This window comes from Aphelocoma coerulescens, chromosome 20, assembly GCF_041296385.1.
Source record: "Aphelocoma coerulescens isolate FSJ_1873_10779 chromosome 20, UR_Acoe_1.0, whole genome shotgun sequence".
Classification (NCBI taxonomy): Eukaryota; Metazoa; Chordata; class Aves; order Passeriformes; family Corvidae; genus Aphelocoma; species Aphelocoma coerulescens.
The window spans coordinates 6,654,432-6,670,362 of NC_091033.1; the positions used below are offsets into that span (position 1 = coordinate 6,654,432).

General features: G+C 51.8%; 2 protein-coding genes across 3 annotated transcripts; one reads left to right on the plus strand and one right to left on the minus strand.

Moving 5' to 3' along the window:
• The first annotated feature begins 775 nt into the window (after window positions 1-775).
• On the plus strand, window positions 776-6,539 carry LOC138121102 (neuritin-like). Of its 2 annotated transcripts, XM_069034316.1 has the most exons (4): window positions 776-929; window positions 1,333-1,480; window positions 4,103-4,339; window positions 6,529-6,539. In XM_069034316.1, exons 1-3 carry the CDS (start codon window positions 887-889, stop codon window positions 4,326-4,328), a joined length of 417 nt encoding a protein of 138 aa, XP_068890417.1. In that variant the 5' UTR covers window positions 776-886; the 3' UTR covers window positions 4,329-4,339; window positions 6,529-6,539. The 2 variants fall into 2 exon arrangements, with proteins under 2 accessions (XP_068890417.1, XP_068890416.1); XM_069034315.1 differs by lacking the exon at window positions 6,529-6,539 and having other exon boundaries at window positions 4,103-5,123.
• Window positions 6,540-8,207: 1,668 nt separating this feature from the next.
• On the minus strand, window positions 8,208-10,704 carry SYS1 (SYS1 golgi trafficking protein). The gene is made up of 3 exons (XM_069034317.1): window positions 10,512-10,704; window positions 9,816-9,883; window positions 8,208-9,242 (listed from the first exon to the last, which is right to left on the minus strand). Exons 1-3 carry the CDS (start codon window positions 10,671-10,673, stop codon window positions 9,002-9,004), a joined length of 471 nt encoding a protein of 156 aa, XP_068890418.1. The 5' UTR covers window positions 10,674-10,704; the 3' UTR covers window positions 8,208-9,001.
• Window positions 10,705-15,931: the final 5,227 nt, after the last annotated feature.

Sequence of the window (15,931 nt, forward strand, 5' to 3'; positions counted from 1 at the left end):
CAGCTGCCCTGGGGGTGAGGGTACCCGTGCCCAGAGGGGTTCCACTTACGAAGGTCCTGGTCGTGTTCATGGGCTGGTGCAAAGCAGTGTCCCCAAGAGCAAAGCTATCACCAGAAAGAAGAGGGGTCTGACATGACCAGCCTCCACAGGAATGCCACCAAAGCAGGCAGGAAACCTTCTGTTCCCCTTCCTGCTGGAGCCAAAGGGACTCCTGGAGCGAGAGCTAGGATCAGGCCACAGACATGCAAAATCCCAACTGATGCCACAAAGGCCATGCAGCCTTGGGAATTGCTGGAGCCAGGGCCTGGGCAGAAGGTTTTGGAGCTGTAGGTGCTGACGTTTAAGGCTTTGACCCTTTAAACGCTCTAGGCTTTGCTTCCCACCCTTCATTGCGTTCCCCTGTGCTGTTCAAGAGTACCAAGTGAACAGAACCTCGCCCTGCCCGGATTCCTGCTGCTAGCAGCGGGCACTGTCCCGTGTCCCACAGGCCTGCAGTGGGCAGCAGAGGTTGTGGTGGGCAGGGGGCGGGGGGCTTTGGGGTGAGGATGCTGGTGCCGGGGGCCGTGGGCGCTGGTGCTTGGAGGTGGCTACGGAGTATGTGGAGCGGTGGGTGCTGACAGACTCCCGGCGGGATGCGATGCGGGGAGGTGCAGGGCTGCGGGATCCCAGGGCTGCGGGGTGAGGGGCCGGGGGTGCTCCCGAACGCTCGTTAGCCTCGGCCCAGCCCCCCCCTTAATTAGCCGCGGCCGAAGCTGCTCATTAGCGGCGACCGGGGACGGGTGCCCTCCCCGCGGAGGCGGGAGGGAGAGGAGCGCTGCCGGCCCCAGTGGTGCGGACACCGGCACTGGCAGCGGGAGCGGGGCTGGAGCCCGAGCCCGGCGGAGGGATGGGGCAGCGGCGGGGCCCGGCCGTGCTGCTCCTCGCCCTGGGTGAGGGGATGCCCGGGTGGGGGTCGGAGGGGGGCGACCGGGCGGTGTCTGGGGTATTCGGGGGGGGGGGGATGGGAACGGGACGCGATGAGGTGTCCCATTCTTCCCTCTCTCCCTCCGTGCGGGCGGGGTCCGCTGGCCGTCCCCCCGCCGGTCACTACCCCCCGCCCCGGGCCAGGGGTGCCGGTGCCGGGATGGCCGCCCGGGCGGGCTGGGCTCGGGTTGCCCCGTGTCCGCCGGGCTCTGGGCAGACGCCGACAGCGCCGGGCACAGCCGGGGGGCGGAGGGGGCTCGGGGCTGTCCTGCGTGGAAGGGGCCGCTCTCCGAGCTGGGGCACCCCGGGGCGGAGGTGGGCTCTGTCCCCAAAGGCGCCGGTGCTCACTTCGGCCCCCGGTGCTGGCAGGGCACCTGGCCGGGCTGCTGGCAGCGGGACCCGCCTGCGCCGACGCTTACCGGGGCCTCTCGGACTGCGTCCTCAAGCTGGGGGACAGCATGGCCACGTACGAGGAGGAGGAGGGCATCGAGCTGCAGGGGCTGCGCCGAGTCTGCCGGTGAGTACGGTGCATGACCAGCCTGTCTTTTGGCATTGCCCCTGTCTGTAGTCTCCTGCCGTCCTGAGTCCCGTCGTGCCTGCACACACACATGTGCTCCACACCTCCCTCCGGTTTCAGATAAACCCAGTGAGCTTCCTTTCTCTGTCCGTCCATCCATCCGTCCATCCGTCCATCCATCCATCCATCCATCCATCCATCCATCCATCCATCCATCCATCTCCTGCCTGTCTCCCACCGGAGTTTGTATCCCTGGTCCTTGGCAGCAGCTCCAGCCCCCAGCACTGGTCCCATGAGAGCCTGCATGCCTGCAGCCAGGAGGAGAGGGGCTGGAGATACCCGACTCACTCTGCACCCCAGGAAAATCTCCCCTGGACCCCAGGACTCAGGCAGTGATGTGCAAGTGGCTGCTCTGGCCCAGGGCCCAGCGCTGCCGGCAGCAGCCTGCACTGGGCATCAGGTGGGTCCTGCTGCCCAAAACAAGCCTTCTCCCTCCCTGTCCAAACCCTTCATCCTTCAGGCTTGGATTGTCCCAGCCCTGGTTTGTCTGAGTTTGTAGTGATGCCCTGAGATGATGATATTGGGAGGATGTCAACTTTAGCAGAACTGAAGAAGAGCTGGGTAATGAGGGGTGGTGTTGGGCAGGTTTGGGGAGAGGTCTGCTTAAAAGGCAGACGAGCAGAAGCGGCAAGGTGGATGTAAAATGTTTGCAGAGATAAATGGAGGCAGCTTTGCGTCTCCAGAGCGACCTATGGGGAGGGAACAGGAGTTACAAGGAAATGCAGGCAGCAATGAAAGGAAAACCCAGGTGCCTGGGGGTGGTGGAAACCTGGCAGAGCAAGTTGGAGGGCTGAGTGCCCTGGGGTCAGGCTTTCTGAGCTGCTGGAAACCAACCTGCAGGCTGTGACCTGCTCTGTATTCCCCCTTCTCCAGGAGACAGCCTGGATCAGGATGAACAGCCTCTCTGGGACCTGCCTACGGCTGGGTTGAAATGGGAACTGCTGTTTTGGACAGAATTGATACTTTTTGGTTGTTTTTTTTAAAGGAGGCTTCTTGGTATTAGAAACACCCAAGGAGTCAGCCCAGCCCATGCTGGTGCTGGAGGAGCGATTCCGTTGCTGAAGCTCATGTGAAATGTGTGAGCTGAGTTTTTCTTACAGCTCAGAGGCACAGACCACCACCGAAACAGGTCCTGAGATCTTCCCCAGCAGGAAGCTGATGATGTCCCAGCTTTCTGGCAGGAAATATTTCTGAATTACTTGCCTTTGACGCTTAGCCTTATCCACTGCTGCTTGCATTTCTGGCGCCATGGTCCCCTCTCCAGGAGCGTGGGTAGGGATGGACAGGGAGCCAGGAGCTGCTGTGGGGGCTGGTGATGTCTCAGCCCTGTGTGCAGCGCTGCCCCAGAGCCGGCCGGGCAGGGTGTTTGCCAGCAGCCTGCCTGCCTGAGCAGATGGGGGCTGTGAAGGCTGAAACGGTGGCAATTGCCATCCCAGCTGAAAGCAGATCCAGGCCGGAGCTGCCATTCCCCTTCACCTTCCCCCAGCTTGTTTTGCCTGAAGACATGGGTCAGGTTTAACTCTTACCTGTCAGAGCTGCCTTCTGCTGCCGCTGCAGATCGGGAGCGAGCGCCGGAGGTTGCCAGTGTTGGCAGCAGCTTTTCTCATTATCTGGGGACGTTTATTCTGCCACAGTGACTCGGTTTAATGAACTACCTCACAGCTGGTGTTCTGCCGTAAGCCCTGGGTCTAAGTAAGGAGTGCTCAGGTTTGCCTGTCTGCACAAAGGTGTCATCTCCAGCACAGCGCACTCAGACAGCACCGTGCTGTCCTTTTGGGTGCACAGTGTCCCCACTCAGCCAGCTGGGCTGCATCCCCTTCCTGACGGGTGGCATGTGTGCCTGGTGTGTTGGCAGACACAGGGAACGTGTCAGAGCAATTGCTCCTATCCTCCAGGCAGTCCCCAGCTTGCAGGGAGCTGGGCGTGGTGCCCAGCCCCAGCCCATGTGCGACAGGACAGCAGAGCAACTCCCGGGTTTGTTTTTTTTTCTTTGCCTGTTTTATCTTTTCCCTCTGTCACTCCCCAAAAGCCTCTTTCCACTGAACAGCTTCTACTTGTGCAAGTAATACCCAGCAGATAAATGGAGATGATTCTAATGAGAACACAGTGAATAACTCCTCCTGCCCCTGCCCATACCTCAGTTAAAGCTGTGACAGTCTGTGGGAGCTCTTGTCCTTCTCTGTGCTTTGTGCTCCCATTTGCCCTTGACTCTGCTTGGAGAAAGCTTGGAGAAAGTGATGAATGAGATGTGCTGGGCCTTTGTTTGCAGCCTGTGTGAGATACTCAGGGAAACATTTGTTGATGGAAAATAATGGATTTTATTGACTTCCAGAGAAAAGGGGGGGAAAAAAAAGGAATAAATTATTTCAGTGTTTTGAGATTTGGAGTTTTAGCCAAGATGCTCTGGCAGATGATGGAGGGGATGAATAGTCTGGGCAACTTGCACAAAACATGAGGGTTGTTGCTGCTTAGAGGGCAGGCTCAGGGCAGCAAGGCTCTGCCTGGCATCCAGCACTGTGGGTGTGCAAAGGGTCTGACAGTGTGGTGTCTCCCTGGCTGCAGGTATTGGGATGAATTCCACACCTGTGCCCTGACGGTGCTCTGGGAGTGCCAGAAGGAAGCAGCAGCCGTCTGGGAGATGCTTAGAAGGGAGTCACGAAAAACCAAATTTCAAGGCAGCTTGTTCGACCTCTGCAGCCCCAGCATGGCCCAAAGCTCTGCCTGGATCCGCGTTCCCAACATTTCCATCCTCAGCATTCCCCTCATCGTCACTTGGCTGAACTTATAAACTGCAGCTCTGTGAGTATCCCAAAGTGGTGGCAGTGTGTGGCGTGGCATCTTTCAGATCTGTTTTCCAAACCTTTGAGGAACATGCTGTGTGGAGCTCAGAAACTCCTGGCTCCATCCTGCGCCTGTAAGACATGGAAGAGCTCGGCACCATCTCCAGGGTGTTGAAATTTCTCTGTAATTTGGAATAACTCCTGTCCCCTTCTGCCTCAAGGCACAGGCATGGACCTGGCTGTCTGGAGATTTGGGAACTTGTACATACAGGGCATAGGATTTGGGGAAAAATTCTAAATTGTGGAAAAAGGATGAATGTTGGACACTTTTGCACTCTTCTATGGCTACTGGAAGCAAACCTGTTTACTTTTCTGACTCCTTCTATCAGATCAACTCTCCAGGTTTTTGATTTGGGCACTCAAAAGAAGATGGGTATTTTTCCCACTGCTCCGTGAGGTGCAGGGGATGGTTTCTGTCCTGTCACAGGCTGAAGAGAGACCTTACTGCCTTGTGCTGGCCTTTTTTCTTTGAGGATGTGGTAAAACCCCTGCTGAAGAATAATCACAGTTGCATGACTTCTCTTCCACACATCTGAATTCCTGAGTAACTTCTGTGTTATGTATAAATCCCTTTTCTAAGGACAGAGGTCAAAAATGTTTGGGGGGGAGAGGGAGTATCAAGCTAGCAGGACAAAAGGGATTTATAACAACTCTTCTGCTTTAAAGCTTTCCCCAGGGTACCTGTAAGCAGCTGTGGGTAGAAGTGTGTAATTCCAGAGTATTAAAGTTTGTTGTAGAGCCAACAGCATGGCAGAAGTTATTTGTCCTGGCTCTTGCTCGACAGTGCAGTCTCCTCATCTCCTTTGCAGCTCAGAGCATTTTAAGTTCTGCAGCTTCAGTACAAGCATGGAAATATTTGGAACAGAGAGGTGTTTGCAAGTGATTTTTGAGTATGTTAGAGAAACAACAATATTATTGGTTAGCCCAAGGCAGTCTGTGTTTTAAGGATGCTGACAGATCTCTGTGCCCTGCCTGGCTGCACAGGGCCACAGGGTGTGTGTTCTAACGTGTGAGCAGGGAAACCAGGGCCCTGCTAATTCCACAGATCCCCCAGATGCATTGCAGGCACTGGGAAAGCTTCTAGAGCAAAGGATCTTTTTCCTGACAGTGCCGTTGGGTCATGTTGCTTTCCTCTGGCATTCACGTGTTCTTCCTCTTACCTTCACTATCACTCAGCACTCGGCTCCTGCAGCAGCAGCAGGAGATAATGAAGAAATTGAGGCAAATTCCAAGAAATAAGCCAGGGAGGAGCAGCTGGTGTTCAGACAGCACTTCAGTGCACCTTGGCTTTCTACAGACAGCAGAGTTGTTACTTACATATTCAGTCCTCAGCATCTGGGACACAAAGCCTTAGGGTGAGCAGTGGAGAAAGGGTAAACCAGAGCATGGTAAAACCTGGAGTGAACCACTCAGATGCTTCATTTTTTTCTTCTTCCTCCACTCCAACAGCACTATTTGCTGTTTGATCCACTCCCCACTCCCCTGTTATCTCTTGTGGCTGGGGGAGCTGAAGCGGGGGGACTCATGTACAACCAAGACTGGAGTCTTTTGGCTCCAAATCCTGTACCTGTTCTTTGTTTAGAACAGCTGTTTAATGCCTTTAGGAAAAGGAATAAGCACAGCCCCCTAAAATCCCACAATCTTTGCCTTCTCTTTGAATTTGGCAATTCCTCTCTTAAAATTTTATACATTGAAACAGCTTTGGGGAAAGGGAAGGTAGAAGTATCAGATCTGCAAGAAAGTTCCTTTTTGCAAAACCATGGATGCAAATGGATGACTGCCACTGTCTCTGAGAAGAGCAGGTGTTGGGACATATCTTCCCTGGAAGCAAATCCCTCAACTATTGCACACAAAAAAACCCCCAAAGATTCATTAAGAAACAAAGACCATCTGCCACTGTTCTGGTATGGAGCAGCAGAATTTTTTTTAAAGCCAAAGGTGCTTCTAAATCTGACTGAAAGCATGTGAGAGAAAACTAGGTCTCACAGTATGGGAGTGATGAGTTTCCTCAATCAGTATTTCATTTTTAGCAGAACCTCCTCTGAGTAGGACAATTACAGTAGAAGTCCTTTTAAAAAAAAACGTAATATACAGATTCAGTTCTCCTAGGCAGTCAGCAGCCTTTCACAAAGATTTCTGATCCTACAGCACACTTCATGCTGATGCAGTGCAGCTCCTGGGATGTCCTGCAGCCTCAGGGTTAAAGCCCTGTATGTCAAGGATTCTTCTCATGGCCTTGCTCTGAGTTTCTCCAGGTACAAAGCTGTCCCCAGACTTCACCCCCCCCAGGGAAGCTGCTGAAGCAGTTACAGCATATCTTGTGTATTCAAAAAGAAATAGGTTAAGTGTTTCTTACTCCAAAGTCTTCACCTTTGTTTTTGCAGGGGAACAAAGGTGGTAGCTCTGTTAATACAGACCCACAGCAACTCTGGGAGCAGCTGGAAAAATGTGGGTTTGTCTCCTTGCTCTCAAATTCACTGTAATTAATCTTTAGCTCCCGCTTGCCTCAAGAACAGCCTTGAACACAGGCGTTCCTGTGTCCAACACCACACTTTGGTGTGGTATTAAACCTTGAAGCAAACCTGCAAACTTTCCGTGTCCCTGCAGGACTGGGATGTTCTCTCTCAAGAATAGCACCAAAAAGCAGGAGAGGACAAAATTACCCTGAAGGAGTCTTAAAACATGACTAACAACGAGCCAGTTCTTGTCATCCCGAGGCAGCAGCGCTGCCCTCTGCTCCACGCCCTGATCCTATCCAGATGCACACTCCCTGCTCCTTTCTGAGGGAGATACTGGCACCTACTGGAGACCAATTTATATCCAGGCTGAAGTGACTGGGGAAAAAGGCAAGTATCCTTGTACGTGAAAAATGAGCAGATTTTGAGAAGGGATGGACTGCTATGCTGCAGGGGCAGCCCTAGGAAGTGACCTCGGGGGGGCCCTCCAGGCTGGCTCCTGCCCAGAGAAACGCTTGTGTAAACTCTTCCCTCGGAAAGGCTGCTGCTGTTTGAAACTCTGCTTACAGGGGCTTTGGTCAGGAAGGGCTCCTGGTGAAATCCCCCAATATAAAAAGTGCTGGTTACATTTGTTTAGACAGAAATCCTCCTCTGGAGACCTGCTGAGTATGTAAAGCAGCAGGATGTCATCCTGCCCCAATTTACAGTGTCTGAGTGTGAGAGCAGGGATTGAAGTACAGCTCAGCTCCCCAGTAACAAAAGTCAAAAGAGCAGCTTCAAAGAGTTTATCAACTTCAGTCTCACATCATCCCACCACTTTTCAACAAACTGAATTAGCAAATAACTTATGCAAATTGAAACTTACAAATATTAACATACAAAGGGAAGTTCCTGCAACAAGATGCTGCACAGGAGAAAAATCTGTCTCTAGCCCTGGCTTTGCCCTCATTTGGGATTGCACAATGTGGTCATCCCTCAGTGGAAACCAGGCAGGATGTGGGGCTGTTTGCTTGGGCTGTGGATCCAGAGGAACCACGCAGCTCTGGCCCCTCAGCAGTATGGGGGTGTCCCTGCCTGCTGAAGTTTATTTTAAGGGCCTCTAAATAAAGGCACATCCTATTATTTTGAGAAATAACAGCAGTCTCTTACTTAGCATCACCTCTACCAGGCCACATCTGTTGCTATACTGCTGAAGCCTGATGGAAAGGCTCATCCAAGGGAGAAGAGCATCATGGCTCCAGGGCACTTTTGCAAGTTTCCCCAGGACAGCTCCAGCCTCAGGCTGGACATGTGGAGATCCTGGACTGCTGACACTCCCTCTGAAATGGGATTATGCCAGCTGACTTCCCAAGACAGCACTCAATACCTTCCTTTCAGAGCAGAGGTATGAAACGTTTATTGTAGGAAATTTTATGCGCCCCACACAATGGGCACCTCCCAGCCAAGTGTTCTCTGCCTGCATCCTTCTGTTGCCATGATACAGACACTCGTGGTATTTCTTGAAGTGCTCAGCTTCTCAGGAGAGCCGTAACACTCACAGCAACATTATATTTTTATTATTACAAAAGATTTCTTCAGCAAACTGCTGTCTGTCACCTCTATGTATCAAACATGGAAACAGCAAACAAACCCATCTAACGTTACAGGTTATTTAGTGTTGCAGCTGGTGATTCAGGTAAGTACAACTATTTTCTTTCTCCCCATCCATTCACTTCCTTGACTCTTCCCAGGCAAAGCCCAAACAAGTCACAGATTGGAAGCAGCAGCTCCCAGCCCCACTGCTCACTGTGCCAGCTCCAGCAAGAAGAGCTGACCATTGTGTTATCCATTCAGGGCACTCCCACATCGTTAAATTCCAAATGCTCCTCACACACCAAGTTTTGCTACCTGGCTTTTAACAGTCTCATGAGTGAAGAGTTTAAGGGCACGCTCTCCATACAGTCATATTAATACTTTGTGTTAACAAAATAAACATCTGCTCCTCCCCTGCTGTCAGCTGATGCCAGAGGAGATGCTCACGCTCATGCAGTCACCGAAGTCCAAAAAAAAAATTAATCATAAAGTCTAAACAGACCTGCTGTGCTTCTTCAGGGATGATTCTGAGGCATTGGATGCACTGTGCTGGGAACAATGACATAACGCAGCATGGTGTTGCCAGAGGCAGTCTATACGTTGGATTTGGGGGCGGAGTTGAGGGGGATCTCCCGGAGCTCTATCCTCATGCACAGGTACTCCCCGATGGCCGCCATCAGCGCCGTGCACACGATGTGCACCAGCCACCACGTCAGCGTCGAGGGGAAGCGTGAGTTGTAGATCCAGCAGCCCAGCAGGTGGAAGAAGTGAACGGTGACGGTGAAATCCAGGCACTGCTTCCCTCGCCGGATGAAGTACAGCAAGCCCAGAGCACTGCAAAGTAAAGACGAGAGATCAGTGAACTCCACCAGGCCTATGGAAAAGGGGGTGCAGCAAGAGCTATCAGCAGCTGATTATGTAGTGGTTTTAAAACTTCTTCAAATATTTTCCTAATAGATTGTTTCTGACCTCTCTCCTGGCTGCTGCAGCAAGACTTACAGGCTTACAGCTTTTTAATTACATGATGGCAGGGAAATGAGATTTTAGTGCAGCGAACAGGCAGGAATTTTTAGACTATCTCCCCTAGTAATCTCTGTGCAGTGGCAAAATACATTAGTGTTTATAGATCAGTGTTTGCTGAGATACATTAATTCTAACTTCTAGTAAAATCTCCCACAGAAGCAAATCTCATTCCCAGCTGGGGAACTGAGGCAATGAAGTGAAGTGACTTTTCTGGGTTCTAGAAAGCCAAGAGTCAGCAGTTCCCAACTGCCCTCAGCAGACATGCTTAAAAAGGCACAGGGATTTTGGGAGATGTTTGGAGAGAGGCAGTACATCACACTGAATTCTTCAGCTTAATGGTACAAAAGGACAAGACGCAGGTACTCCAGCTAGCTGCAGACTTACCAGGTGAGTGCATTGAGGATGAAAGCCATCATGGAGAGCCTCCCCGGCGGGGTTGAGAAGCCTAAAATCTATATGGGACCATTAGTAGGAACCCGCGGCACAAATCGCAGCCTGAAATCTCCCGTGGCGCAGCCCTGCATGGATCAGGACCTACACGAGGAGCTGGACATGTGTGTCTGTCTGGGGGCACCTATGGGAAGGGAAAGGTGCTGTGGGGAACCACCTAAACTGGGGGTGGAGGGTGTGTGTCCATACTGGGGTTGCTTCCAGGGGGTGGGGGAGTTGTTTTTATACTGGGGGTACCTAGAGAGGGTGTCTCTATAAGGGCTATCACCTACAGAGCGAGGTGCTCTCTCTCCACCTGTACAGGGTGTCTGTCTCTATATGGGGGCTATCGCCCACCATACACCGAAGTGCTGTCTCTACGCCGGGGTACCACCTATTCAAAGGGAGGACTCTACCTCCAAACTGGAGCACCTACACGGGACAGCAGGTCTATGTGTTGGGGGGCTGCTACACCGGGTAGGGGAGCTCTGCGCCCACACCGGGGTGCTCCCTGGGCAGGGGGCTGTCCCTAACACCGGGAATGCCCACACGGAAGCGGGATCTGTCTCCCCCAGGAGAGCCCCAGCAAGTTCCCCCCCCCCCCGCTCCAGGGGCCTGTGCCCACGGCGGCTTCCCGGGGCGCGCCCTCACCTCGTCGCTGAAGACCTGTTGGAGGGAGGGCCCGGTGCTGCCCAGGGTGCCGAGGAGGGCGAGCCAGAGCCCGAGCGAGCTGTAGTACCCCGCCTGCAGCAGCACCATCTGCGCCACGATCAGCGCGGGGTCCCACACGTAGCTGCGAAACTGCGCCGCCATCGCCCGCCCGCCGCCCGCGACGGAAGTGCCGCCGCCGCCGCGCGACAGCGCCCCCTGGCGCGGGGGAGGACCCGGTGCTTCCTCCGGCCCCCGCTCTCTGCCCCCGACCCGGCTCGATCCCGATCCCCGCTCGATCCCGATCCCGACCCCCGCTCTCTGCCCACGACCCGGCTCGATCCCGATCCCTGCTCGATCCCGATCCCGATCCCCATCCCGACCCCCGCTCTCTGCCCACGACCCGGCTCGATCCCGATCCCCATCCCGACCCCCGCTCGCTGCCCACGACCCGGCTCGATCCCGATCCCTGCTCGATCCCCATCCCGACCCCCGCTCTCTGCCCACGACCCGGCTCGATCCCGATCCCCGCCCGATCCCGATCCGACCCCCGCTCGCTGCCCACGACTCCCAGCTAGGACCCCAGACCCCCGCCCGCCGGCCCTCTGTGCCCAGTGTCCAGCAGCACCTCTCTCACATCTGCCTGCCCAGGGCGTCCCCAGCCCTGTCCCCTGCCCTGGGTCGGTGCCTTCAGGAACAGCTAAAAGTTGCCCAAAAGACACAGAGTCCCTCGTGCTCTGCTGCACCCCTCCTGTGATCAGCTCTTGGCTGCGGGGGCTCGGTTTGGTGGCCTCAGTGAGCCGCGGTGTTTGTCTGGCTTCAGGTATGAGAATTGTCACTGCGTGAACAGTGAAATTCCCAAGCCTGCGTGGGACAGCAGAGGATTTTGGAGATAAGGCTTCCCCAGCCCCTGTCCCTGCCCATCCGCGCTGGTGTCAGTGTGTTCAGTAACTTGGCTGAGCAGCCCTTGCTAAAGATCAATCTGCCCTGTTTCTGGGTTTCTAATTAACACTGGAGGATTTTCTTTTAATTTTGCTCTTGTACTGTTAGAGAAATGTCTAAAAATTGGTGGATCAGACTCTACAAAAGAGCTGTTTAAAAAATTAAAGACATACAGAGCTGTGCTTTAGCTTTCCTCTGGGCCTGATTCCAGAGGAGCTTTCACTCCAACATCTCCCCCTCCTGTTTGAACAGCTTCTCCTAATTTTAGTTTCTTCTATATGCTTTATATTTTTTCTTACAGAAGTGTTGATTATATTTCTCAAGTGACTAATAAAATTAACACATGATTCTAGTTTTGGGGTTTTTTTAACTTATCACAAATACCAACCATACAAGAAATTCTTGTCCCCGGGTATTTCCTTTCAATTCTAGGCCAGTTCCGTAGGCACCGAGGCTCTTGGCAGCTGCTCCCCAGCCGTGCTCATTTTAGCTTTAGGCCATCGGGTACCAGGATGTTGTTCTGAGTCCTGGTATGCCCTGGCAGCACCTTTCCGTTACAGGGCTGGGTTGGCTTCTTTTGAGAGGTTTCTTCTGGTGCGTGCTGATTTCCTCTATCTAGCCTCATGGAATGGCCAGGTGCCACAGACCTTCGTGCTCCACTGTACCCGTTCTGTGATCAGCTCTTGGCTGCTGGGGCTCCTTGTGAGCCGTCCTGCTTGCTTGGCTTCAGGTATAAGAATTGCCACTGATTTAACAGCAAAACCCCCAAGGCTGTGTGGGACCACGGAGCATTTTGGAGATAAGATCTATGCTGGAAAAAGGAGAGGAGGCATCCCCGGGCTGTTTTGGTGGACAGGGGAGTTGCCACAAGGCCACAAGAGCCGTTTTCACCTGGAAAAGAGAGGAGGAGGAATAAAAAGGGGAATCCAGCTTCTATCGGAGGTGGTAGGCTCACATCAGTCGTGGGTGTGGAATATGCTGGCTATGGGAACTCAGATTATGATCTCTGACAGACTCTCATGACGTTTTTTCCATGCCTGTTATGGGAAGTTCCCTATGCAGCTTTGCTGTATGTTTTCCTTTCCTCATTCTGTGAATTTCTGTGCTGAGCCAGGTTTGACACATTTTGTTCCCTGTTCCCGGACCATCTCCTAGGAAGGTTTGTGCAAGGCAGAGGCATGTGTGTGGTGGACGTGGGCCACTGTTGCTGAGTTCTCACTTAAGCCTTTGGAGAATTTATTTTTGCAGAAGCTCCAGCCTTAGTCAGTGCAGAAATGAAGAGGGGAAAATCCCAGAGTTGTCAGGGCTGTCTGCTGCCAGCACATTGCTGAGCATAAATTGTGACACTCTGCACTTCCTCTGTTAATTCTTGGTAAAAATTGGTTTCCTTTCCTGAAATCTGCTGTGTTTGGCTCTCAGAGGCAGGCTAGCCATCACTTAGATATTAATTCTCACTTACCTCTTTCTTTTATAGTCCCTTATAGGACTAACTTTCCTTTGCCAGCAAAAATTTTGGCAGTTTAGACAAAGCCGACTAAAACTCCAAGCTAGTGTAAGGTCGGGCTGTTGGTATTATTGCTGAATATCTTTCCACAGCCAAATATCTGATTTATCCAGAAGTCCATGGTATCACAAGACGCAAGCTAGTGTTTTGGGAGGTGTTGACTTGAGTTGCTTTGGAATTCAAGGCTCCTCCCTGCTTGGTTGCTGCCCTGTGACTGAAGGCATCAAATGGGCACGGCAGCAGCCGAGCCTGAGGTGTGATTTGAGGCTCCCTCCTGCCCTGGGCGGGCAGAGTACCCGCATGGACACGGGGAAGTGCTGGGGCAGAAGGACATTTGTGCTGTGACTCAACTGCAGCCCAGTTTGTGAACTTGTTTCCTGCCTGACTTTGTGAGGGCATCTTTCATGGTCATGTTTGTTTGTTCCTGCTCCTGATTTGGCTCTCTCTCCTCTCCAGGCTGCTCCAGCATAGGGGACTGTGTCCTCCTGGGAAAGAGGGTATTTTCCCTGTGGGGTGCCTTGCCCACATCCCTGCTGTGTGGAATAAGGTTTAAAGTGGAGCTGGAAAGCAAACAGTATTGGGGAATTAAAGAGCATTCTTAATTTCCCTTTTCTTCCTCTTTAGTTTAAACAGAAAGTTGGAGACAGCTGTGAAGGGAACATGTGTTAAAGGGGAAAAGGATGTCGAAACACAGAGACCATACTTTCTAGGGTGCCACAGTGGGTGCTGCTCGCCTGACTTCTGGTTAGAATGTCCTTTTTAACCAGTGACTGTTCTGTGTGTGACACCTGCGTGTTGTGAAGAGCAGCAGGTGGAAGGAGAAGTGTCGATATGCCCAGGACACAGCCGATGGCTTGAGGGTGTACCCAGATCACATGAAACTATTGTGGTCACTTCTTTATCAGGAGTGTAGAAAAAGAATGCCCTATTTAGCCACAGATTCTTTCCGTAAGCAATAGCTGTCTAGGAGGGTATTGTTTTTCGTCCCCAGGAATCCTTGGCTAAAACAGGAAGCTGTTTATTTAGGTGATCTGTATTTTACCAGCTGGTGTACAAAGGGTGGTGCTGTCTGAATGATCTTTGCTGGAGTTCATTTCCCTCTTGACAGGAAGGTAGGATTTGTTCTGAGGTCACCTTTGCTAAAGGGACAGTAAGGCTAAGAGCACACATTTCCAGAATAACTCACCATTAAGTGGCTCAAACTGTGGGATGAGAGTTTTCAGCCACTCCTCTTCCTCCACCCACGTGGTGTGCAGGTGTGTTTTTCCAAAGAATTCAGCATACTGAATGGACTGTGGAAGTGGCAATTTTTTAACACTCTACTTAAAGTTTCGTTGTGCTTGAGAATCCTGCTCTAAGCTCTCTTTAAAATCTGCTGAGTTGGGCTGGACAATCTCTTTCCCTGATGAGTGCAATAGAATTTATGACCAAGAGTTGTCTAAAGAGCCTTGTGTGTGGCCTTCTCAAGATTATCTAGACATTTCTTGATGCACCATGTAAAAGTGTGATTCCCCCCACCCTCCAAATGTGTTGTATTTAGACACTCCATTCCACTTCCAGCATGTTTGTGTTGTGTTGGTAACTGACAGCTGTTTATTTTTATTTTCAACAAGAGGGTTAGGTAACCCTTCACTGTTGAGCACTAGGTTAGGAACAGTGGTGGCCAGCCTGCATTGTTTCTCTGCCAGGTGTAATTTTTATATGGAGAAGGCAACTGACACACCTTGAATGTGAGAATTCATTGCCCAGAACAAATGTGTTTCTCAACATGCATTTTATTTTGCTTCTGCTTCTCTCCCTTGTAGTGAAGTTTCAGGAAAGGACATTTCACTGATGCATTTTTGCTCTCTGGGCCCATTTGTGCTGTTGCTCTCTGTGAGAGTCATATACCCACAGATTTTCTGCATTATTCCAGAGAGGAGAATATCAGTGTTTTGAAAGGGAACACTTGAAGGGCAAAAGGAAGGCAGTTGTTTTATGGCCATGAGTTTACAGAACCATATTATGATTTTTATGGCTGCATTTCCTCTCACTCTCTTGAGATACAGTCTCAGAACATTTCCGTGTGTGTGAGGAAGGGAGGTGGATCTACACAATGCACTTAGAAAATGTAATCAGTAAAGTCACATAAATTTGTTCTTGAGGTTGAAAAGTGCATTAGGGTTGAGTTTAATTTTCTCTTCTGTTTCCAGAAGCCCAAGAGCAGTTTGCCTGAAGGACTGTGCATGCAGGTGTGACTTGGATGGACCATGTGTGTGGTCCCTGGGCCAGGCAGACTGACTCCATCCTATCACAGCAGAACTTCCCTGGAAGGGAAAATACTGTCCTGTGCCATTCAAGGGGATTTTTTGGTGGAGGGGTATGTGTTGAGGAGTATGATAACAAGGAGCTCAGCATATTGTGCTTTTTTGGAGAGGAAGTTAATAGGTGAGTGAGCAATGTTTGTAGCCACAATACAGAAAGCTGGTTTTGAAAGCATCTTTGTGGTGGCTGCTTTATCTGGAAGGAGGTATAGAGAGGTCATGGCCACATGCACACAAATACAGGTGGCATTTAGAGGGTTAGGGGGCATGGAGTACTTCTGGCCATCTTGTGCTGCTGAGGCTGTCAGTCCTGTCTGGCAGATGTCATGGTATGGACCACTCTTTGCACATTTGACGCAGTCTGTGTGCTCTTGTTCCTCACCATCTACTGCTCCCGCCTCTGCTGAGTGTCCAGAGCTGGAGATTCATGGGAGCTGGGCTCCCTGGCTGCACCTCTGTGTGATGAAGTGAGGGTAATAAGGAAGAGTAGTTACCCAGCCCACAGCACAGATCCCTCCCTCATGGCCTTGGATGCTGAAGTGAACTAAAGGGTTAGTGACACATGGCTGTCCTGAGCACAGGGGGTCATGTACTACAGAAAACTCCCCCACAGCCTGCTCCAGGTTGGTTCCTGCCATTACCTGCATGTGTGCTGTCTTCAGGTTGTAACTATT

Excerpts from the sequence above, each read along its gene's own strand:
- SYS1 (XM_069034317.1), bottom strand. The coding sequence starts at position 10,673 with ATGGCGGCGCAGTTTCGCAGCTACGTGTGGGACCCCGCGCTGATCGTG. Across the intron at positions 9,884-10,511 it reads AACAGGTCTTCAGCGACGAG|ATTTTAGGCTTCTCAACCCC; the intron begins GTGAGGGCGCGC and ends GGTCCCATATAG. Across the intron at positions 9,243-9,815 it reads ATCCTCAATGCACTCACCTG|TGCTCTGGGCTTGCTGTACT; the intron begins GTAAGTCTGCAG and ends TTTACTTTGCAG.
- LOC138121102 (XM_069034316.1), top strand. The coding sequence starts at position 887 with ATGGGGCAGCGGCGGGGCCCGGCCGTGCTGCTCCTCGCCCTGG. Across the intron at positions 930-1,332 it reads CGTGCTGCTCCTCGCCCTGG|GGCACCTGGCCGGGCTGCTG; the intron begins GTGAGGGGATGC and ends CGGTGCTGGCAG. Across the intron at positions 1,481-4,102 it reads GGGCTGCGCCGAGTCTGCCG|GTATTGGGATGAATTCCACA; the intron begins GTGAGTACGGTG and ends CCCTGGCTGCAG.